Source organism: Melampsora larici-populina, assembly GCF_000204055.1.
Source record: "Melampsora larici-populina 98AG31 unplaced genomic scaffold MELLAscaffold_34, whole genome shotgun sequence".
In the NCBI taxonomy this organism is placed as follows: domain Eukaryota; kingdom Fungi; phylum Basidiomycota; class Pucciniomycetes; order Pucciniales; family Melampsoraceae; genus Melampsora; species Melampsora laricis-populina.
Genome location: NW_006768798.1, coordinates 492,390 through 516,175, shown reverse-complemented (window position 1 = coordinate 516,175; position 23,786 = coordinate 492,390). Strand labels below are relative to the sequence as shown.

The 23,786-nt window shown below is 44.1% G+C and overlaps 6 protein-coding genes across 6 annotated transcripts; 2 read left to right on the top strand and 4 right to left on the bottom strand.

Annotated features, from left to right (window-relative positions):
• Positions 1 to 456: 456 nt before the first annotated feature.
• On the bottom strand, positions 457 to 770 carry MELLADRAFT_90004 (uncharacterized protein; the record flags this gene model as incomplete). The annotated part of the gene is made up of 3 exons (XM_007412992.1): positions 457 to 462; positions 538 to 674; positions 764 to 770. The coding sequence occupies 3 exons, from the start codon at positions 768 to 770 to the stop codon at positions 457 to 459; spliced, it is 150 nt and encodes a 49-aa protein (XP_007413054.1).
• Positions 771 to 1,472: 702 nt separating this feature from the next.
• MELLADRAFT_109124 (uncharacterized protein) lies at positions 1,473 to 2,250 on the bottom strand (the record flags this gene model as incomplete). The annotated part of the gene is made up of 3 exons (XM_007412991.1): positions 1,473 to 1,596; positions 1,675 to 1,918; positions 1,995 to 2,250. 3 exons carry the CDS (start codon positions 2,248 to 2,250, stop codon positions 1,473 to 1,475), a joined length of 624 nt encoding a protein of 207 aa, XP_007413053.1.
• An 862-nt stretch (positions 2,251 to 3,112) lies between these two features.
• Positions 3,113 to 3,400, top strand: MELLADRAFT_90002 (uncharacterized protein; the record flags this gene model as incomplete). Its single annotated transcript, XM_007413071.1, has 2 exons — positions 3,113 to 3,149; positions 3,225 to 3,400. 2 exons carry the CDS (start codon positions 3,113 to 3,115, stop codon positions 3,398 to 3,400), a joined length of 213 nt encoding a protein of 70 aa, XP_007413133.1.
• Positions 3,401 to 6,045: 2,645 nt separating this feature from the next.
• On the top strand, positions 6,046 to 8,521 carry MELLADRAFT_90001 (uncharacterized protein; the record flags this gene model as incomplete). The annotated part of the gene is made up of 11 exons (XM_007413072.1): positions 6,046 to 6,159; positions 6,328 to 6,374; positions 6,434 to 6,630; positions 6,706 to 6,949; positions 7,027 to 7,147; positions 7,226 to 7,525; positions 7,591 to 7,678; positions 7,756 to 8,063; positions 8,124 to 8,236; positions 8,310 to 8,378; positions 8,443 to 8,521. 11 exons carry the CDS (start codon positions 6,046 to 6,048, stop codon positions 8,519 to 8,521), a joined length of 1,680 nt encoding a protein of 559 aa, XP_007413134.1.
• A 7,096-nt stretch (positions 8,522 to 15,617) lies between these two features.
• MELLADRAFT_90000 (uncharacterized protein) lies at positions 15,618 to 17,693 on the bottom strand (the record flags this gene model as incomplete). The annotated part of the gene is made up of 3 exons (XM_007412990.1): positions 15,618 to 15,702; positions 15,761 to 17,141; positions 17,252 to 17,693. The coding sequence occupies 3 exons, from the start codon at positions 17,691 to 17,693 to the stop codon at positions 15,618 to 15,620; spliced, it is 1,908 nt and encodes a 635-aa protein (XP_007413052.1).
• A 3,811-nt stretch (positions 17,694 to 21,504) lies between these two features.
• On the bottom strand, positions 21,505 to 23,786 carry MELLADRAFT_89999 (uncharacterized protein; the record flags this gene model as incomplete). Its single annotated transcript, XM_007412989.1, has 11 exons — positions 21,505 to 21,529; positions 21,610 to 21,684; positions 21,749 to 21,817; positions 21,895 to 22,007; positions 22,087 to 22,194; positions 22,264 to 22,397; positions 22,480 to 22,567; positions 22,632 to 22,931; positions 23,016 to 23,136; positions 23,209 to 23,452; positions 23,528 to 23,786. The coding sequence occupies 11 exons, from the start codon at positions 23,784 to 23,786 to the stop codon at positions 21,505 to 21,507; spliced, it is 1,536 nt and encodes a 511-aa protein (XP_007413051.1).

The window sequence follows — 23,786 nt, the reverse complement described above, 5'->3', positions numbered from 1 at the left end:
ACGTGTCGAGATGGTGGTACAGGGCCAACAGGTGCGTAAGCATCACTGCTCGTTTTGGTGGTTTGGTTGGTAATAGGGCGTCCATCCTCGCCGAAGCCCGTAACATTATGGTTACTCTAGCGGACACGACGTGAGGATACGGTCTGTCGTGTAGGAGATGCCATGCCTGTATCGCGAACAAGTAGTTCTTTAACGTGGTCGATTGCACTTCTTCTCCGGTGGCCTCGAATTCCGTCCTTCCTGCCCACATGCAGAAACCATAGATGTCGTTAGGGCTCGCTGGTAAGAGGAACTCGTCTTGTGAAAGGGTTTTCATGTATTTCAAGAACTTCTTGATCGCCGCGTTGTAGCTTAGCAAGGTGCTCGTTTTCCAGCCATTAAGCAGATGCATCTTCAGGTCAGAGGGTTCCCTATCCTGGTGGCCTGAAAGAAAAGCCGGAATTTTAGACAACTCGGTCATGTCTGGAGGTGTGTGTGGAATCATCACAGGCATCAGGACATGTCGCAGGCATCCTGTTCAGATCATAAGATACTCACTTCGGTTTCACCGGTGCGACTGCTAAGTGAAGTACCAGATCGATTGAATATAGCGAGTTGGCTATAAAGAAGATGAAAAGGTATAACAGATTGAAATGAGAGAGATGTAACAAAAGAAAGGGTTCGGGGGTTGTTACCTGATACGAACTCCAAAGATTCGACCACCAGGTATAGGTGGATTGTGTTACTCGATCAAGGCATTAGGTCAAATTATTAAATTAATTACCAGTCATCAGAGAGGTAAACAACCGTAACAACAGATACAAACTATTATATGGGTTCAGATACAATTGGTTTAACAAACACCGCATTCATCATAACCTTCACCAGGTCATGAGGAAGGTCAATCAGAATTCTATCACCCTCATCATGGCCGAGTGTTATACCCCTTGACAATTCATCAGCAATATTATCATCTGTCGTAACTCTCATGGGGTGAATGTTCAAATCATAGGAAATTATTGTACTTTGGATGACCTTCCATTCGTTATTGACTTCGAAGTCTCTTGATTTTCTATTTCGTACCACTGCTTCTGATGTTGTATTGTCAGTCCATACGATCAAGTTTTGACCGCTCAATACGTTCATTCTTAAGAGCATCAAAAGACCAATACGAATTGCTACGGTTTCTAACCAAGCAATTCCCCTTTTGGAACTTCCACTTTCTTCCCAACCTGGTAATAACGAAAGTTGACTCCATTTTGAACCTATTAATACACCGATGCCGAAAGATGTTGAGGCGTCACCGACCCAACCAATTTCCTTCGGTTTATCCACTGATATAAGCCTCATATTCTTAAAGGTATTATTGATGTCATGATACCGTACGAGGCTCCTGCACCTCTCAGAGCCTATCAACGGGACAAACGTTCTGAGTATTGATGTTCTAACGGCAAGTGAGATGGTCATGAGGAGCGCGAAAAGCCTCGTTCGTCTTACCCAATATAAGTCCGGATTGCTTTTCTGTGATGCCTCACAATCGTACCGTTTGCAAGTACCACCTCTTGGATGATAATATTGTCCAAGGTCAAGCCCCACATCCGACTCGTGAGACCGAAGCTGGAAATCAAGCAACGCGAGGACAAATAGTCAGCTCACGACATACTTCACTTGCTTTTTGGTTAATGGTTGACTTACCCCCCAAATGCCGCGTGGCCCCCAATACCAAGGTACCCACACTCACCGTGCGGTATCGCCCTCCCGCCTTGAGAATGCAACCCTATAGCCAAATCACCTAGTCTGATTCCGCTTCCAATAACAGCTTGTCCTGAAGACTGATCGACAGAGACTGTCTTGAGCCGCGAGAGATCGACAACTAAGGCGCCATGGGCCCCTCCTAAGCCATAAGAGCCGTATGAATGTCCGCCGGAGCGAGGTGAGACTGCATGAAGAAAGCGAGAGGTTAGTTCGGGCGACGTTGAAGGGATTCCTGAGAATCCGAAATGATACGAGCTCACCGGAAAGCTTTTCATCGACAGCTACTTTAACAGATTCTGAGACAGCTTCAGTGCTATCGGGGTAGACGATGGCAGCTGGGATATAAGTTAGACGCTGGTTGAATGGTGTAGCGAGTTTTTCGTAAGATAAATCTCCTGGAAAGACAGCGTCGATTCCCAACTTGCAGAATTTGGCTCGCAAAGAAGCAGTATCTGCTTTAACAGAACACAAGACGCTCAAAGCGCAACAGAAGGTAAATAACGAGTTGAATATCATTTTAGTGTTTTTTGGATGCGGTGAGTGAAGGATGTGGCAGCACTAGTGGGATAACGATCACAAGGCAATCTACAGCGAAAGCGAAAAAGTGACTGCTTTATATCTTCAACCTGCACCCTCAATTCCGGTCAACAGAGCCAGCGGTGATGAATTTCTCAAAGAGAGGAGCTGGTCCATCCCTGATCAGACGTCTTACGATATCATTTCAACAGATCGTTACGATACGCTCCAACCTATAGGGCTTATTGGGTACCGTAGTGAAAGTTTGAATTGTCAGGTCAGCCAATACGTGGTTGGGTATTTATGTAAGTCAATCATTCATCGGCTTACTTCTATCACTAGCTTGATCCGTATGATTGCATCTACGGTGATCAATGGTCAGATCATTACGAGCGAACCATGACAGCGAACCATAACATGTCGCCAAATGATACGAAAAGCTGACCGCTGAGCATCTTTTGATAGGTGCTGTACAGTTTCTCAAGCTGACCTGCCCAACTCGCGTCATCCACTCTGTGGACGCTTACCAGGTTTTTAATGTGCCCTGCGTGAAAGCTGATTCCCAATCAATTAACACAAAACTTTTGAGAGAGAATGTGATAGTTTCCTCCACTCCCAGACAAACCACGTGCTTGAATCGAAATCTCAAATCACCTCAATGAGCGAGAACAACTAATCAATCCTGACATTCTACATCTTTTCACGATCAATTCGTAGCAGTCTCTGTAAGATAATTCTGCTTATCATAGGCTTCCGACAGCCTGTTTTGATAGAAGCGATGATGATGGGAGGATGTGAAAGCAAAAACTTGAATCTGATCAAAAGTGTCTAAAGTTGAAAACGATAAATTGTCAAGGTAGTCATGAAGCTTAGCTTAACACAAGCCACTCTGCGCGGACGTGACAGACTTTAGCTCGTTTTCAAAATAATAAAAAATTTGTGGCTTTTTAGGGCTTTTGAACAGGGGATCTCAGGGGATTCATGGGACTCAACTAGCTGTCCAAATCAACTGAATTGGAAGTGTCACTTTTCCGGCTCGCACTTCTCCCAATCCCTATTTTTCGTCAAGGCTGAGCATGCTACCGCACCCGACTCTCTGGTTTTTCTTTTGACTGGAACCAACTTCGACAAGCAGCACAACAAAGTATGAGCGAATTTTTCAATTCGGTTTGGACTTTGAAGTGCCACGTAGGTTTTTGACCTTTTTTTCAAAAAAAAGACAGTTGATCCCTGATCAGCTGATTCGAAATTACCTAATCAAATCCATCATATGTCATTTAACCGGTTATATCGGCCACAGATAACCATTCCAATGATATCACAACCCATAACTTCCATCACCTCCTATGATAATGACCTTACAAGAAAATCAAAATATTAGTCCACCAGTCTCGGTCCGATGTGAATGGACCTTCGATCAGGAAAAAACGATGGTAGAGATGCTTGACCACTCTCAAAGCGCCAACAAGCATCACAATGGCTTTATTGGGATCATTTGGAATATCATTGCGACCACTTTGAAAGGGACCGAAGGCTCGAGTAAAGTCAAAACCAGTGATATGTGTCACTCACATTGGAATGTAGTAAGTTCTGATTCTTGGATCAGATCTATTGTTGACTGATAGCTTGATTTATATTGTCTTTTTGTCAAGTTGTCTAGACGGTACAAGGATGCGAAGCAATTGGTGGATGAGAATGGCGCCAGTTGGAACAATGAGACGAATATGATCGAGCTTTCAGGGGAAAGATGGACTCAAATAATCACCATTCCTGTAAGCTGAGCTTGTTTCGTTTCTGTTCTCGTGTTACTTCTGTTCTTGACTTTGATTTTAGACCAGTACCAACAAGCGCTTGGGATGGTTTCGAGGGAAGTCATTCCCGCTGTACGACGCCGTTGGTGCCGTTGTTGAAGCAACGCCAATTCACATTCCCTTTGCTCCGGGTGATCGTCTTGCGAGGTACTTGTTAGAGCACGAGCTATCAAGCAAATCCCCAAGTGAACATTCGATCAGTTACTCGTCCGACGAAAGCGATCAAGAGGTGATACAAGTAAAGCTTGAATCAGACTCGCCCCACTCTTTATCAACGAGCTCGATGGCCGATTCTTCAATCTCAAGCAACAAATCCGTGAAGAAAAGAAAAGTTACAGAAGATGAATCAGCCCCAAATGACGATGATCGAGAAAGATCAAACTCAATCGTCTCATCTGTGCGATCATCAGGACCAGCAAGAAACGAGCCTCCCAAGTCAACTGCGCAACTATTCATTGATTCAATGAACTCTATGCAAGACAAATTCATGAATCAAATCAAAGCCAAACAGACTGCATCAACATCAGGAAATGTTACCAGATCCTTAGATTATTTAGTATTGGCTGTTCGCGTGATACGGAAAATGAAGAATATAGATAAGGGTTTTTTTGTTCAAAGCATTAGATTTGTTCAAGACCAGCCTCAAACTGCTAAGATATTTGTCATTCTTGAAAGCGAAGAATTGAGAATTGGATGGCTGAAGTATCAGTTTGAAAAACTTTGGTGAGCGTTTCTCGATAATATCTTGTTTTTCAAACTTTAATACTGATCTTCATATGGACTCTATGCGTTTAGATTTTATTTACCTTTTTTACTGTAAATGTTACGAACATCAAAAGTACATCTTTGATGCAACTGTAAGTGATATATAGTCGACCGCTTCACATTTTCAATAGTAGACTTTACCTGTACAATGTTATGAATGCAATCTATTTTCTTATATCTTCTCTCACCTCTTTAAACCGATTCTAATGACACAATCATTGATGAAGTTTGACATGAAAATGCATCGTGTTATGTTCTTGCAAATGGACCGTGTCTGATACATTGTTGCTTCATGCCTTGCCGAGTCTTGGTATTGTATCTCTAATAGTCATTTCATTGTACCTTCTTTTAGAATAGCTTTGCATAATGTATTGCTATATCTCTCTTCATCATTGACAATTGCTCAAGGTGTGGGTTAGTAATAGACATTGACTGGTAAGCAAAGATATCCAATTGCTCGTCCCTGGTATCAACACACAAGTGCGCCACAGGAGTTCCGTCATAAGTATAGTCTGCTCCTCCCCGCTCGACCAAATACCGCTCCAAAATCGAAGATACTGTTGAAATCGTGAGATTTTCAATCTCAGACGTTTGATGAGAGTAAAAACTATCTCGCTTTCTTCTTACCCCGTACGTATCTTACTCATGCGTCTATCAGCAGGCACACATCATGAAAAGCGGGAAGCGAAAAGTGAAGTCGGATGATCAGGGATCCATCTCTGAACATGGGGTCTCCCTCACGTATAGACGTTAGAGCTCCAGGGAGGAGGCGTTGTGTCTTTGCTTGTGGTTTAGAATTAAGGGGGCTCAAGTCAAAATTTTTGCGGCCTTTTCTTGAAAAATTGGGGAAAGCCTTTTACGGTACCGTGCTGTAAAAACTTTTCCCAATTCGTAAAAAAGGGACGTAAAAATTTCTTTCGGATCTCCTTCTGAGCAGCAGATTTACACAAATTTGCGTAAATTTGCTGCTCGAAAAAATTTGGGATGTTGTATAACTTTTCCCAATTGCATAAAATTTTGCGTAGATTTTATGCAATTGGGAAAAGTTTTTTACGATAAAAGTAGTAAAATATTTTGACTTGAGCCCCCCTATTATGCATTATGATTTTTGCGCGCTTCAAAGAACGTATTACCTGGAACGTATGGTGAGAACCCTGTAGCCGTAGGTTGAGTGGGTCAAGCAGAAGACCTGTTCACTCTGATCATACGCTGGTGGACGATGAAACATCTCCTCATCTTCAAGTCCTCATCTTCAAGGACACACTTGGGGCATGAGAACATAGCGAATCAGCACGAAGTTCATAGTAATATCGTAGCCGGATGTGGGATCAAAGTGAGCCATTGAATTTTACCGTGTCGGGCGGCCTACACAACTTCACACAACTCATCCAGTTATACGGATGAAGTCAACTATCTTGGGCTTCAACGCTGCTAGCTCGTTGCCATGATAGATATGAAGGATCTATAAGACACAACTTGTGGCCGTCTGCTTGCACATTAGCAACTTGCGACTTCAAACACCTTCTTTGTGGTCTTGAACACTCAAAGGTCATGCTAAGCTCGCTATTTACCGTCTCTTGCGCTTTGAGCCTTTTGTGTTCTGTTAGAGCAAATACTGCTTCTTTGCGAGCCAAATTCTCAAAGCTGGGAATCGACGCTGTCTTTCCAGGGGATTCATCTTTCGAAAAGTTCGCCGCACCTTTCAACAAACGCCTGTCTTATATCCCAGCTGCCATCGTCTTCCCCAACCATACAGAAGCTGTTTCGAATTGTGTTAAAGTCGCTGTTGAAGAAAAGCTTCCCGGTGAGCTCATATTGTCAAGCACGTTGACAAACCACTCCGCCGGGACTCAAACTGTTCTCTTCATTGTGGTCACAGTCTCAACTCGCTCCGGTGGACATTTGTATGCTGCTTATGGCTTAGGAGGAGGAAATGGAGCCTTGGTTGTCGATGTCTCGAGACTCAAGACAATCTTTGTCCATCAGTCAACTGGTCAAGCTGTTATTGGAACTGGGAATCGATTAGGTGACATGGCTATTGGATTATATTCTCAAGGTGGGCGCGCAATCCCCCATGGGACGTGTCCGTATGTTGGTATTGGGGGCCACGCGGCATTTGGGGGGTAAGTCGACCGGGAACCAAAGGGAAGTGAAGTACATGGTGAGCTGACTATATCGTCTCGTGTTCCCTGATCTTCAGCTTTGGTACCACAAGTCGGATGTGGGGTTTGACCTTGGACAATATCATCGGTCACGAAGTGGTACTCGCAAACGGTACGATTGTCCAGGCATCGCAAGATAGCAATCCAGACCTCTTCTGGGTAAGTGGATTGAGGCTCTTTCTGCCATTCCACTCCCCGATCGAAACTTAACCTTCAGGTGATTTGGCATCTCGGTAGGCATTGAGAGGCGCTGGGGCATCTTATGGTATCATGACCTCCATCAAGTTTCAAACTCATTCAGCTCCCAGTCAAGCTACAAATTTTCACATCAAATGGTATCTCAGCCAAAATGAATTGGCAAACGCGCTACTCAAATTTCAAGTCTTTTGTCGGTCCAACCTACCCTCAGAGCTTGCAATAGATGCTAATTTGAAAAAAGCCCCCAAATCTGGACTTCTGGTCTTTTCTCTGGTTGGAACCTGGAACGGGGAAGAGTCGAAGTTTGCGGCAGTAATTCAGCCGCTCTTGGACGGCATGGTAAGTTTTAGGTCTACATGACATGAAATCATCCCTTAACATTTCATTGCCTCGGGAACCCCTAGCCAGCACCAATTGAGAGTTTAGTGAAGAGAAATGATTGGCTTGACAGCTTGCAAACTTCGGCCCGCTCGGACAATCTTTCAACGTCAGGTCAGCCTCTTTTTCACAATGCTGAGCACAAGGTAGGGTGTCTAGATGATGAATTTCACCCTTTTTCTTCTCCACAGGTGTAGATCTTTCAGCTGAACATGATACTTTCTACGCAAAGTCTCTAACAACTCCACAATCAACACCTATGTCGAATTCTTCCATTCAAGCTTTCACTGAATATCTTGCATCAGAAGGATTGAAAACGGATACAGTACGCAATGGACTCACTGTATATTCTATCTTAAATTACTCATTTGTTATTATTTGTATCAAACAGAACTGGTTTGTCCAGTTTGAGCTGTACGGTGGTCAGAATTCAGCTATCACTTCTGTAGCAAAGGACGCAACAGCATTTGCTCAACGATCCATCTTATTCACTATTCAAGTGAGCCATCCTTGATACCGCTGTTGCGTCATTTAAGTTGACCTATCCTTTTGCGCCTAGTTCTACACCTCATCCAGCAACTATTCACCACCATTCCCAGATGCAGGATTGACCTTCTTAGACCAAATGGTTGCTGCCATTGTCAACAATGGCCCTTCTGGATGGGAATATGGGTCAGCACTTCATAGCAATGGCAGCTGTACCCTCAATAATGGAGCTTAATTCTTGACATCTTTGAGTGTTTAGCGCCTATTCCAACTACGTTGATGCCCGCTTATCTTCAAATGAGTGGAAGAATCTTTATTACAACACGCAGTTGAGTATGGCTTGTTGCATCTTGGTGTCCGCACTTGCTGAAAAATTTGAATTGTTATCACAGTTATCAGCGTTTGACACAAACCAAAGTTGCCTATGACCCTCAGAACATATTTTCATATCCTCAAAGTATTGGAGAGTAGGTTCTTGGCTTTCATATATATCATTTATTTTGATAATCACTTTCTTTGCAAAATTTGTGGACAGCTCAACCAAACAAAAAACATTGCAATAAAGAGAGAGAGTTCTCCGAATCAAAGATAACCAAGCACTGTCACTCAACTTTCCCGGTTCTCTCCAATGGACAGTGCAGCTGCAATGATATCAGTGAAATCTTAGTCATATTGGCCCTTCTGTGGGATTTGAGACTTTCTGTGAGCCTATCAAATTTTGGTGCCTTACATATGAAAGTTGTTGATGGAAAGCAATGGTCTGATAAGTATGAGTAACACAAATCCTCTACTGGAGCACCTGTGTACTGAAGATAGAGTGGGGTTGCTGTGCCTCGATATCAATGATTGTGGACAGGAGTCTGGTGTTGGAATAATATCTAAAAGTTGGTTTAAAAATCATTGAGAAGCGGTATGGTTGCTTGGATAATTTGAGCTCAACTCGCAATGAGAGGTGTTTGGCTAGAATTGGGACATAGAGCCCTAATTGGAATGTAGTGTATAACAACATAGTAGAACAGTTTTGTAAATACATATGCAATTGCTTGAGAATTAATAAAAAGGTTTGATATGGTGCGGATAACAGTAATACAAAAGAGGGAGAGGAGGGTGGGACAAAAAATGTATATGAATAAATAGTGTGATTATATAAAAAGGAGATGTCAAAAAATTCTGAGTATACATGAGCCATGATCAAACCTCACCCAGGACCCTGGAATGCGCCTACAGAGGGTAGTGACGTAAATTCCGACCTTTTTGTAACGGATTTGTAGGGTACATCATCACACATTTCTGTTGCTACAGGAGCGCAGAAGAATCGCAAGAAGCAGAGCTTTCATATGCACTAACTTTTAACCCTATAGCACCAATACTTCCCGAGATATTCAAGTGTAAAGCCCAAAAAAAGGCCAAAAATCAAAGGTCGGAATTGGGCCTCGGGGGCCTAAAAAATTTTTGCGCCTTTGCGATTTACGCCGCAGTGAGCCAAGCTACAGGGGTCAGGACAAGCTCATCTGATAGCCCTATTCCATGCGCATCTTTTGCAGTGCTTGGGATTGTGTTAGAATGAGTGGTGTGTAGTGTAGAGCCCAAAAACTGAAAATCGGGCTTCGTCACTACCCTCTGTAGGCGCATTCCAGGGTCCTCCTCACCCGGTACACCCAGTTGAGTTTTTGGCTGGGAGGTGTCAATAAATGTCAACTCAATACACAAAGTTAGTGCCGGAAAAGCAACTGGGTGTACCAGGTTTTTTGGCAACCAGGTTAGGTTTGAACATGGCTATTCAAATAGAATTATTTGACACCTTGGAAGATGAACAAAAAAGTGGGAAGAACCAGAGTTTGTGATCATCCACTTGATTATATATAATGAGCATTTCTGAGGAAAAAGAGTGTCCTCATTTAAAAAGGTAATGAGGGATTAGAAAGGTAAACAGCACAGGAGTGCAAACACGTGTGACACACCAGGGTGGTTTAAACATGATCCCAGAGTCCTCAAAATGAGTTATAAGGACTGCTTGCAACCTTGGAACTATAACAGTTCTCCAAACTTAAACCACATCTGACCTTAAGTATCTGGGCTAAAACAGTGCAATCAGGGCAAGGTCTGTAAAAGAATAATGCCTTCCGCTGTTTGGTCTTTTCCACTAGCAACCAGGTCCATTTGGAAAAAAAAGTGGGAAACACTTCTGCTTAGATTTCTTGGCATTCCACATGCTCAGAGACCTCAAAACCAGACATGCCTTTCACCAAAAAAATGATACAAAAGTGTTTTTATCCATCCCTCCATTGTCACTTCACTTCCAATCAACTGTGCCACTCATCAGTTTCTCTTCCTTGACTCGTTTCCTAGCCCTATACACCCCTTTCTTGACTCATTTTATCACCTTATTCACTGGTTTTATTGAGTTTCTCTAACCTTTCTCTTCCTTACTCTCATCAATTACTTGTTCAGCTAAGATGGCAATTCAAACCTCACCAACATACAAGGTTCTCCTCAAGAAAACTGCACCAAAGGACCAGGTTTTATGATCTCACGTGTACAAGGCTTGTGTGCTTAACTCATATGCTTGTACTGAGTAGTGTTGTCTTTAGCTCACTGCTCCTAAATGAAGACTGTTTCTTCACTAGCAATACATATAGATATCCAGATCACCCCTGAAGGCATCTCTTGCATATCCAAGCATTCCAGGTTCTAACACCAGGTAAGCAGTGCTTTTGTTTGCCGTCAGACTACATACACAGTGTGAGGAGTCAGCAACTGTGGGGATGCCTTTTCACCATAATGATGAAGTGCAGATAAAACAATAGAGTCTTCACTTGGTACACCCAATTAAAGACTGCAGTTAGTTGACCTCTAAGGAGAAGATCTAGAGCCAGTGGGTTGACTTAGCTGTCAATTGTTAGGATCTGGTTAGGTGCTTGGGTGGACCTTGAAAATCTGGAGCCTGTAGTATTTTATACTCTGATGGGTCAGAGGTGCCGCAGGGTACTTTAGATTCTCTTGTGAAGTGCCCTGTGTAGATTTTAAGCTTGTTCTGATAATTGATAATCCTACAAGCTCAGAACACTGCTTGAGGTCCTAAACTGACCTAGATGAAAAGTAAAACTTTGATGATAAAGAAAACACCAAAATCACTGTACTAAATATTCTTTGTGAAGAATCAAGTAAAATGTGATGAAGAGTCATGGTATGATGATAAGTTTGTACCTCTTCCAAAGTGAGAAGAGGAGGTGTTTATATACTCCAAGACCTATGTGGCAACTTGTGGTTGGGACTTGTGTTTGCTTTTCTTTGGGTTAAGTTTTGACTTTACTAATTAAGTTATTGTTAAGTCTTAACTCTTGAGTGACTCTTGATACTGAGCCATGAGGTGTAACCTTTATGGCTTTGAACATATTACATACATTTACATGTGTGTTTGTTAGTCCATGCTCCTGTAAACAGGTCTCAGGGCTGACACACAGGCCCTAATCACAGGTCACTGGCAGGTAGACCTTTGACCTGGCCCCTCCCCGGTCATTCTTGGCTCTCCCAAAGCCCGCCCCTGAAATTCCCCGGTGGAAAACGTTTTCAAAAACTGGTCCCGCCTCCTGACCTCGCAAGTGCATTAGTCAGGGATTCCCCGCAATTCTGGGGGCACAGCGCAGACTTAGCCGTGCAGGCCTTGCTTTTAGCGCTTTTTGGTCCCTCCAGCTTCCCCAAAGCCCGCCCCCGCAAGCTCCCTGGCAATTGTTTCTTCCCAACACTCATCCTGGCTCCCAACCTTGCGGGGGCGGGAGCCGAGGAGTCCCCAGAATTGCGGGGCAGGGGCAAAGACCTACTGGCAGGCCAGGGCAACCAACTACATCAGAATATTATGGGATATTTGTTAAAAATATATAACACATGTACCAATTATATATTGGACAGATATCCATTCTCTACACTCATGATATCTATACAAGCGTGGTATATATATATTAAACATTTCAATTGCATTTGTTGTAGATTCCAATCTAAACTGTAGTTAGTAATCCTAGGCAAACCAAATCACCCTGGTTAGAGAGGCAAAGGTTTCTTGGGGGGGGGCCTCCGCTCAAGTCTGAGCTGAGGGGGGTAGGACCACTAGCACTGTAGATGGGTGAGCTCTTCCCCTTGACTTGGGGCATTGTCCTGAGCCTGAGAACGCCCATCTACGGTGGCCTGGGTCAAATACCATTGATACAATAGAAGTTCCCCCCGGAACAATGCATTTCAAAAAAAAAGGTAACCACCAATGATCCGTAAAATTGACTGAATCACAACCTCAAGTTCATATTTTTAAATCCTTTAAAAGTTTAACAGTTCTACCAAGCTCATCTTCATCAAATTCCCTGATGTAGAGTTTGTACGCTTTTGATTTCCAACGGCCTACCGCAACTATCTCCTCCAGAGGGGTGTCTAAATTCCACCTAAGAGACGCCCCACCAACTCTAAAGGAATGGCCGGTAAGTTTCACGTTTACATGTGCTTTCCATACACCATCGAAAATCCGTTGACACCTAGCTTTCGTCATTGAGACTCTCCTTCCGTTGTGTAGATAAGAGAACAGCGGGTCGTCCTCTGTCGTGTTCGTGGTTGAAATAAGCCTACGAACAGCTCCCATCGGGTCTAAAATTGACGGTTGATATTGACAATGGATCTCTTGCACTTCCCCCACCACCGCGGTCTTAGCTTCGCGAATCCTTATTTTCAAGAATTCATTCCTTGGGTCCCAGATGACATCCTTCACACGCACTTGGCCCGTCTTCACTGATGGCTTCACCAATTCCCCAAGGCGTGCCATCCCCAAAAAGGCGACTAGGGCAACCGTGTAGGCGACTTGGCATTCCACATCCTTTCCCGCTAGGTTTTCTAATAAAATGAATAGGTGTTCTACCGTGACCGGGTTCTTCAGAATTTTTGGTGCTTTGGTGAGTTCGAGCTTTTCTGCTGTCCTTAAAATGGCTTCGACCCGTGGTGTCATGTGATGTGGGTATTCGCAACTGTGCAGTAGATGCCAGGCCTTGATGCCAGAGAGATAAGTACGAACTGTCGTCGATTTGATCGGAGGGGGGCCTAGTGCCGACTCGTTTCCCATCAGAGGGGGGCTCGCCCAAATAACAAATTGACACAGGGTGGACGGATCGATCGGCATGAGTAGATCACAAGGTACGTGTTTGTCCAGGGCAAAAGCCAAAAGTTTGGTGACGCCCGCATTGTAATGCTTTAAAGTTGAATCGGCCCAACTGCCACCTATTAGGTAAGCTTTTACCTCGTCCGACGATGAGGTGTCCACTCCATTCTGATCTCTTCTAAATTCCATCGATAGGTCGTCGAGATTAGGAGATTCAGTGAGTAGTAGCGATTACTCAAAGTAGTAAGGAAAAAAAAAAAAAAAAAGGGGGGCGCGAGGTGGGCTTCAAAGGGATATGAAGTTGGAGGTAAAATAACTTCCGAGACTTTGATCTGGCAACGGGATGTTCTCCCAGTACAATGTTTGCGCCAGGTGTAGACGGTACAACACAATGTACCGTGGACACGTATGTCGGGTCATCACTGTGATGGGTAAAAAAACAAAAACAAGACATGTACTAGCATATATTTCACGTTACATCATCGTACCACTTGTTTCACGAATGATCTCAAGTCAACAGGCACTTCCATAACTATTTGATCTTCGACGTCTCTCTGATCCTTTCCTCTAGACAATAAGTCCGCAAGATTATCACCAGACTTCACTCTTACCGCCAACAAATCCGTATGCAAATCCATCAACAGATTTTGAATGGCTTTCCATTCATCGTTGACCGCCTGGTCACCTGAACGTCTCTTTTCCACCGCCGACTGTGAAGTCGTGTTATCGGTAAGTACGATGAACCTTTTCCCACCGACTTTGTGAAATTTGCTGATCATGATCATTCCTAAACGTATCGCCACCGTTTCCGCCCATGCGATATTCTTGGTTACTCTCCCGATCTTCGGCGCATTCCAACCTTCTTCCAACACGAACTCGGCCCATTTCTTACCGATCAGTACACCAATTCCCGTGAGTGAAGCATCGCCCACCCATTCCAAGTCTATTGGAGTTGTATCCGGGATAATTCGCCTCGAATCGAACGTCAGGAGTGCTCCTCTCCATTCAATCAGGTCAGTCTTCACGTCCTCTGGAATCTTCCTCTTAGCTGACGGTACCTTCCATTCCTTCTTCCAACGCCACAAACTAGGCATACAATATTGCAAATGTGGGACGATATACGAAGTGTGCACCAACCTTCCTATCAGCGATTCGACAGTCTTCAAATAGAAAGACTCATTTGGTACTAAAAAATCGATAACCTGCTGTAAACGTTCTTTTAGTTTATCTTCCGGAAGGCGTACCGTACGTTCTTTCGCATTCCAGATGAAGCCGATGTATCGCTGCTCATCCACGAAGTCGTGGACCTTTTCCGGGTTGGATGCAACACCCATCTCATTGCTCAAATGCACTATATTGTCGATGGTGGTTGGATTGGTACGTTCTTTCACAAGCAAATTGTCATCAACCCATCGAAATGCACTTTCTAACTTGAAGTGTTTCACCATAATCTTCCTCCATAGATCCGCGGGACGTCCAAACACTCCACAACCCGCGACGCCGCCGAATTGGATTCTGACGTCCATCCACAGCCTGTTATACAAATCCAGGATAAACAAGTAGCGCCATTGAGAGGGGTGAGTGGCGATTTGTCTATACGCCTTTTCCCATTCAAACAAGGCTAATACAAGGTCTCCCTTATTATTCTTGAAAAACATGATCACGACTTTAAAATCGTCCCAATTGGTTTCAAATTCCCTCTTGTCTACGAAACTATTCACGGATGGGGTTTCTGGTTTATCGTGAGGAAAGGATAAATCATTGATGATTCGAAAGGAGCCATCACCATTGATGACGCCTCCCATCGGGTTGGATCTGAAGAATCCAAATTTTTCATAGACTTCCTTGTGAGTGAATGGACCGAAAATCCGTGACACTCTCCTTTCCTTGGCTAGAGTGTTCTTGATTTTCTCTTCTGCTAGTAACACTGACTCGTGATTTTTTGGTGTAAACCATTTCCTATCTCCCATATCATGTTGTGGAATTCCTTGATGGAATCCTACTTCGCAGCCTCTTAACACTTCCAGTGCGTCGTCGCCTATCTGATGTAGCTCTATCAGTGAATGCCACCTCTGTATTTTCAGATCTGATTTCACAATTTCATCCGGCCACCTTGGGCAGCGATTGACCCCAGAATTTCGATATGGGATCATCTTGACCTTTTCACCTCTTCTGCAAAAGTTACTCTCTCGAGTCGGCTGCTGGGATGAACTGGCGTCTTCTCTTGACAACGAGGAACTTCACAGAGTAAAGCAGGCCAATCGAATTCAGTAAAGGAAGGCAATAGGGTCAGACACTTAGTTTGGCACAAACGACAAGGTTTTCACTAATCAAAACATATGGTTGCATTTCGGGAGCGACAGATGGTCAAATCGACACAAGGCATCTAAGCACCTCAACATCCTTCAGTGTGACAATACACGACGGCTTCCCCTAAAAACAGGTACAAATCAAGAAACCTCGATGACTCAAAACAAAGGTATACAGCCTCATCTGAGCGGTAGGGACCTTTCCTAATCTTTTTATGAGGGGGGGTTATACGGAATAAACTTTGGGTAAATCCAATCGTGGCTTACTTTGCCTTTCCGTTTCCCCCGTATGGTTTAGGGCCTTTATTGAAATCTCTTTTGTCTGTTCGACGATCATTGCGTCTGTCATCTCGTCTCCACGAGTTGCTTCCTTCGCCTCGACGAGAGTTATCCCCGTTCCAGCGAGGAGGAGGGCTTGTATCTCTGCCTCCACCGCTACCCATGAAATAACCACCGTTTCTACCTCGTCCACGAGTGTTACAACCTCCATTTCGGCGGTCGTCTCCGTGACTGGTGTAACCAACTGCGCCTGGACCGTTATACAACGGTTGGTTTGAATGGGCCCATGATCTGGCGTTCGGTTTGCCGACGTGGGTGGGGCCAAAGGTTTGTCCGACATTAGATCCTTGAGTTTGACGTGGCGTTAGGTTAGTATGTTGAGTGAACGAGCCGTTCCTGAGTGGTTCACCGGTAATTGGGTTAATGTGTTCCTTTGGCCCACCGGTAGCATAGGGATTCGAACCGGCATAGATGGGAAGGAAATCATTATAGCGTTCGGTATCACGGAAGCATTGTCGCTTGATTGTGATGTTGCGTACAGCTGGATTCGCTAAGTTACCGTTGGCCTTTCGGATGGTTAAAACTGAGGTACGTATGGCAATGTCATAGCGGAACGCCATCGGCCAATTAACGTTCTCTTTCATGATGTCGAGGACATTTTGCTTATGTATGGCCATCTTATTAGCCGTGTCTTCGTGGGTGTAATGACGTAAATAAGCGACATAAAGGTCGAAGGCAACTACCCATTCACCAAACGACATTTTCCATTCAACTGGAACGTCGTGACCGACATAAGATTCTTCAAGCTTTTCTTTCGTGGTACATCGACGAAAGGACTGGGTTACCAAGTCTTGGTGTAACCATTGGGTATTAAAGATGGATAGGGGAAGGTAGCCTTTTAGAGCTGTCATTTTAGTATCGAACCACGGTGACAACGCTACTAATCCGTTTGAGTCGATACCGCCTTCATCACATATAACCTTCAACTCTTTCTCTGCGACAGGTTCCTCAGTAGACGTTTTCGATGTATCGTCGTCTTTGCTTAAATCCACAAAACCTACCAGCCTGCGTCTGGGCTCGACTGGGGTTGAGTCTGATTGATTGGTCGGAGTAACAACTGACGAGATAGCATTGACATGTGATCTGAGCCGAGTTGATGTGTTCGTGTTGGACGGGTCATCGGCCGTAGTTGACGGGTTAGGAGCAGGTCCCACGGTCAATCCGTTGGCTGCCAACCAAGAGTGGAAACCACAAGGTGGACTTAAACCGACACCAGTGCTTGTGTTGCGTCTAGCAGGTGAGCGATTGGCTGATGACATGAAAAATTTTCCGGTCAGTAACTGATCCCTGAATAACAGTCCGAACATCTCTACATGGAGGCAACATCATTACGATGGCTACACAGAGTCGCTGTGGCATCGCCGAACGGCGGCAACACCTCGAAGGTGGGTAGGAAACATCTGAGTTATCGCGGCTTACGTGTTACACCCGTATTAACTTGATCTCTTGAAATCAACCCAGTGGGTTGAGAGGGCTGAGTAGTACCATCAGCTTGTTCTTGGGTGGCGTTAACTCCAGTGTTGGTAGTTGGCTCCGTAGTACTGGTTTGGTCTCCAGAGTTTTCGATTCCCGATAGGTTATTTGCGTTTGCTTCAGACAAAGAGGCTGCAGCAGCGCGGGCTGCTGCGCTGGATCTGGTGTTAACCGGAGCTGATTTCTTCCCTCGACCTCTTCCTCTACTTCTAGATGTTGTCTGTCGTGGAGCATTTGGATCCGGAGTCGGTAGATCTGGCATCACCACATTCGATCTGTCTTCGAGGGGAGTTGATCCTGCGCGGTTGGTCAATCTCTCACTAGTTCTCTTCACGTGTTCGTTAAACTTCTCTAGGTTTGTTTTGATTTTGTCGTTGATGGACGACATGTTGACTATGACAGGGTTCTGGCAGGTAATTGAAAAATTAACACTGCAGGTCGACTTGTTGAGAAAAAGTTGCAGCAGGCTACTGAAAAAATAAACACTGCTATTGAACCGTTGAGATTTTGGAAAATATTCTTTTTCCTGACAGGCTATTGGGAAATAGCACTGTATTAGGATTCGAGAAGATGAGTGTGAGAGAGAAGTGATTGGATGAGATGCTTGAGCCAACAGTGTGAGATAACTATCTGCGAGGGATGAATAAGCTCGTGGGGGGAAGATGGAACAATTTTCCTGCAAGGGTAAATTTTCCAAACATTTTCCCAATGTCTGTGTACAGGAAAAATGGTTGCTTCTGTAGAAGCATATTCCGCCCCGAAAACAGCCCCGACGCGCTATCTCAACTGTGTCATGGAAAGTGGCGGTACCGTCGTGCCTTTGGGTACCGCCAATCATCAAAGATTCAAATATTGTCCAATTCTCATAAATTCATTTATGGGATACAATATAGAAGCCTGGGCTTCTTCTGAGTTTCCAAACTTGGACTTTTTGACTGTAGTTGGGACACTTGGAAACAGGGTTACCATTCCCAGTTTTTCTCAACTTTGAATCCCCGATCAGACAATTTTTCACCCCACTTTTCCATTTCACATCAAGCTTGATCTCAACTAGGGCTGTGACCCGGACCCGGACCTGCCCAGCCAACTCTGCCCAACAGCTCTCACAGAGCTGACAATATGCGCCCCGGGGCTTTCAAACCTTGCTGAATGACGGTAAACTTGGCCCCACAGAGGTGTCGGGCAGCTCCGGCGCCCAACCTGGCCAAGGCACCGGCCATGTTTCCACCAGCCATATCTCACCATAATCCGTATACAGGGTTGGCAGATTGTATTCTGACAGACCTAAAACGTTATTGGACTTCTAGAATGCCCTGTATTGCCACAATGGCGCGCCCTGGTCGGCCCTGTGCATATTTTGAAGGTACTTGGGTCTACCCAAGTCTGGGTTTGGCCCCGTGGCAGCCCCGTCACACTCAGGGCTGGGTCACAGCCCTAATCTCAACTTCACCTCCTCTGTAAACCTCATACATCATCCCCAAGTGAGATTGGGAAAATTATCAAAATTGTAGTTTTTCATGGAAAGACATATCACTGCACACCTGAGCAATAACACCTACACTACATATGTGCAGCAGGATGGGAGAATTGGGAGCTATCATGTACATACAGAGCTGCTCAGCTATTGGCTCATCTGAATGAATATATCACATGTGATACCTTCTGTAATTGTTTCAGCATGACAAAAGTATTGCAAAAATTGACTACATACACTGCCTCATAGTTTTGGTGTAATTCCATTAACTAAACTTCATCTCACACCCTTTCTGTTGCTGTTGAATGGCTTTCTGAGTATTGCTTGAGTAGCTATGGTGGGATATGTAGTCAATTCTTGAGACAATTCTGTCAAACTGGAAGATGTTACATGATGTATCACATGTGACACCACAGGAATTATCAGGTGTGAAACCCAATTGAGCCAAGTTGTGGTGTCTGGGTCCGCGACTTTTGTCAATCACGGATCTTGTTTGCCATATGTTTGCTAGCTCGCCTCAAGCCGCCCTTAAGTTGTCTAGAGTACAGTATATACACCTACATATGTAAAACTATTTACATATTCCACCTCTGCCTCATAAATAGGATTTGTACTCACTACCCTGAGGGAGGTTGAATTGGAAACAAGTTATTGTGAATGACCCACATGATCTTGAGTGGTCTGATGATATTGAAAGGAAAACTGTGCATAAAGGAAGCACAAAGGAAGGTATGATCAAGAGCTCTATGTATCACATACATATGCAGGTGTATATACTGTATTCTATAATCTAGAGTCTAGACAACTCAAGGGCGGCTCGAGGCAAGCTAGCAAATGTATGGCAAATGTATGGCAAACGAGATCCGTGAATGAAGAAAGTCGCGGACCCTGACACCACAACTTTGCTCAATTGGGTTTCACACCTGATAATTCCTGTGGTGTGATGTACTTATTCAGATGAGTAGGGAGCTGAGCAGACCTGTATGTACATGATTGCTAACAATTTAGTCAGCTTGTTACACATATGTAGTGTGGGTGTTATGGCTCAGGTGTGCAGTGATAGAGGTTTTTATGACAAACTACAATAATAATCATTTTCCCATGCCCATTTGGGATTAATGTATAATGTTTACTATGTTTGGTCTCAAGATTAGTTGAGACCAAAAGTCTACCTATGACCCTCAGATTATATTTTCATATCCTCAAAGTATCAAATGGCAGATGTTTCACTTTTCTACATAGGAGATCTTTTGACCCTTAAATTTTGGAACCTCAGAGAAGGCTGAAATTGAAGGACAAATAATTTAGGGTTTGCAATAAAGATAGAGACTGTGATAGAGACTGCTCCCAACCAACCAAATGGAGACTCATCACAATTGTACCTTTGCTGGGATTTCCCCTCTTCATCTCTATGCTACTTCTACCAGTTCATCTGTGTCGTATTATCAGATATATCTCTTCTCTTCATATGTGTTCACACTCTGGTTTGATTGTTATCCACTACAGCACCATCAATGTGTTCTTGGAATTTGCTTGAATCATGGCAAGGTTTCACATTATGATCAATTTGTGGAGGTTCATGACTTCTTGTAATCCAACTCAAGCAGACTGGTTTACTCCACTTATATACTGGAACCACCAGATTATCCTTGTTTTAGAGCTATTTCCACCGTGGACTCCTCGGGAGGCGGGATGTGATGGTAAGGATATATGTCCAGTCAATTAAGGAAGACTGGCCTCCACTCATACAGGCAGCACACTGTCACCTTACTGTCATTCATTCTGAAATCTTGACTTTACATTGAGATCAGGTTTAGAATACTGGCCTTGTGTGGGATGTGAGACTCTGAGCCTATCAATTTTGGTGCTTTGCGTATCACACCTGTTATTGTAAAGGGTCCGGGGGACTGAGAGGCATAAATATATACCAAATGTATTCAGCTGAAGAGCTAGCCAGCGGGCGGGTTGCACATTCACACTGATCATTGGGGTCAGTTCCAAGACTTCAAACAATCATTAGTGAAATGGTCTTAGATCACATGTTTATTCATATTCAAGTAGTAGAAACAGTCTCTCACTGTGATTTGAACAAACAAAAAGTAAATGTACCTTTTCCAAGAAGGGATTCCACCAGAATAAAAACTTGAAAGCAACATACACATCATCTCCCCTCACAAAAAGTCTCACATATGTATTGCCACTCAGGATTGCTACACAAGGGTTAACACGGCTCTTGGGTTATATTTTCAATTTGATTTACCTTGTGCATGGTTAAGGCACATACATAATCCAGAATTGCTGAGCTCTATGTTGAAGTTGTACAGCCTAAACGCAAGTCAAGTGGGGCATGTGGCTTCAGCAGTGAGCTATCCACTCTAATTTCTTGGACTGTGCATTGTGAGCCCACTCTGCAAGGTTTTCCTTCACTATGACACCTTCACAATCTGATCACAATACATATACCCAGTGAAAGTGAAGCAAAATTTCCAGCGAGACAAGGTAGTGAGACTATGCAATATGGAAGCTGAAGAAGAGAAAGAATGTATATATATATATATAGCAGAGAAAGAGGCAAATCTTCAACTTGAATATGTAGATATATACTAGGGATACTTGAATACAAAAGATAGGAAAGTAAAGCCCCATTGATGGGAGGATTTTGATACGGCTACATATTTTGAATGTGGCAGAATTTTCACGTGTCCTACTCTCAGACTTACCACTGTTAGTCTTTTTGGGCTGAGGTTGCCCTGAATGAGATTTTGAAAAATCAGTAGCAATACATTTCCAATTCAATGATCCCATAAGAATTTGAAAATGAGAAACTTACTCTGTTATGCTTTGAGGATATGAAAATACGTTTTGAGGGTCGTAAGCCGACTTGATTTTGGTCAAGCGTTGATAACTATGATGATGTTTCAATGCTTTCAGAAGTTGAGGCCAACAACATGCAGGGACTCGGACTCAACTGTGTGTTGTAATACATGTTCTTCCACTCCGTCGAAGATAAGCGATCATCGACGTAGTTGGAATAGCCGCTGAACAATCAAAGTGGAGATTTTTCAGCTTCTTGTTGCTTTTGAGAATGCCTCTCCCATGATAATGGAGTACTGACCCATATCCCCATCCGGGAGGGCTATTTTTGAGAATGCTCGCAACCATTTGGTCCAGAAAAGTCAGGGCTGCAGCTGGAAATGGTTGCGCCGAGTCGTTGGTCCGAGTGTAGAGCTAGGAGCAAGAACGACAGAAAAGTTAGACGTGACATAATCTGGAACTATTTTCTGCAGAAGTAGAACAGATGCCTCACTTGAATAATCCATAGAGTAGAACGTTGAGCAAAAGCTGTCGCGTCTGTGGGTACAGAGGTGGTAGCTGAATTCTGACCACCAATGAGCGCAAGCTGGCCGAACCAGTTCTTTTTGATGCAGAGAGATTTTGATCAGTGATATGAAGCAGAAATACCAGGACGAAATCGCCCGCATACCATATCTGTTTTCCATCCTTCTGACGCGAGATATTTGGAGAAAGCTTGAATGGTCATATTTGACATCGGTGTCGATTTTGGAGTGGTCAAAGACTTCGCGTAGAAATTATCATGCTCAGCTGATAAGTCCACGCCTGGGAAGAAGAAAAATGAAAAACAAGGTGCAGCCCATCATCAGGTCTCCATCATAAGTGCCACAAAGTAGTAATAACAAACCTGAAGTCGACAGATTTTGTGACCCAGCCGAGACTTGTAAGCTGGAGAGCCAATCATTCTTCTTTACTGAACTAGTAGCCGGTGGTGGCTAGAGAATCAAGGGCATGTAATGTCAAGGGGGGATCAGATCTTTCCGTGGTGGACGAGCTTACCATGACGTCCAAAAAGGGCTTTACGACTGCTGGAAAGTTTGAATTATCACCATGCCATGTCCCAGATATGCGAAAGTTGAGACGTCCAGACTTGCTCCCTCTCCCAAAATTTGCATCAAATCCCAATTCCGAGGGTAGGTCGGACTGAGAAAATATTTGAAGTTGAATCATCGCTCTTGCAAAGTCAGTTTGATTAAAATCCCATCCGATGTCAAAGTTTGTAGGTTGACTTGGAGCTAAATGTGTTCGAAACTTGATGGATGTCATGATACCATACGATGCTCCTGCACCTCTCAAGGCCTATCAACGTGTCAAAGCGTCTGAGCATTGATGATCCAACGGGACGTGGAATGAGCTGAGCAAGAAAAGCCACATTCCACTTACCCAGAAGAGGTCCGGATTGGTATCTTGCGATGCCTGAACAATTGTACCGTTCGCAAGTACCACTTCTTGGCTGATGATGTTGTCCAAGGTCAAACCCCACATCCGACTCGTGAAACCGTAGCTGAAAATCAAGGAACACGAGGGCGTATTTACAATGCATTTTTCACTTCTCTTTGATGACCAAGCCACTTACCCTCCAAATGAAGCGTGTCCTCCAATACCGACATACGGACACAGACCGTGAGGAATTGCGCGCCGACCTTGAGAGTGTAATCCGATAGCCACATCACCCAATCTGTTTCCAGTTCCAATAAGAGCTTGTCCTGTCGACTGATCAACAGAGACTGTCTTAAGTCGCGAGAGATCGACCACCAAGGCGCCATTTGCTCCTCCCAAGCCATAGGCGGCGTATGAATGTCCACCGGAGCGAGGTGAGACTATAAAAACAAGCAAGAGATCAGTTAGGGCTCTGTCTGGGTGTTTTTCGAGGACCCATCGCAATATGAGCTCACCTGGAATTTTGGCTTCAACAGCTACTTTAACACAATCCGAGACAGCTTTAGTATTGTTAGGGAAGACGATGGCAGCTGGGGTATAGCTCAGACGTTTGTTGAAAGGTGTAGCAAGTTTGCTATAAGATGAATCTCCTGGATAGACGGCGTCGATTCCCAACCCAGAAAATTGAGCTCGCAAAGAAGCAGTATCTGTTCTAACAGAGCATAACAAGCTCAAAGCGCATGAAACGGTGAACAGGGAGTTGAGCATTGGCAT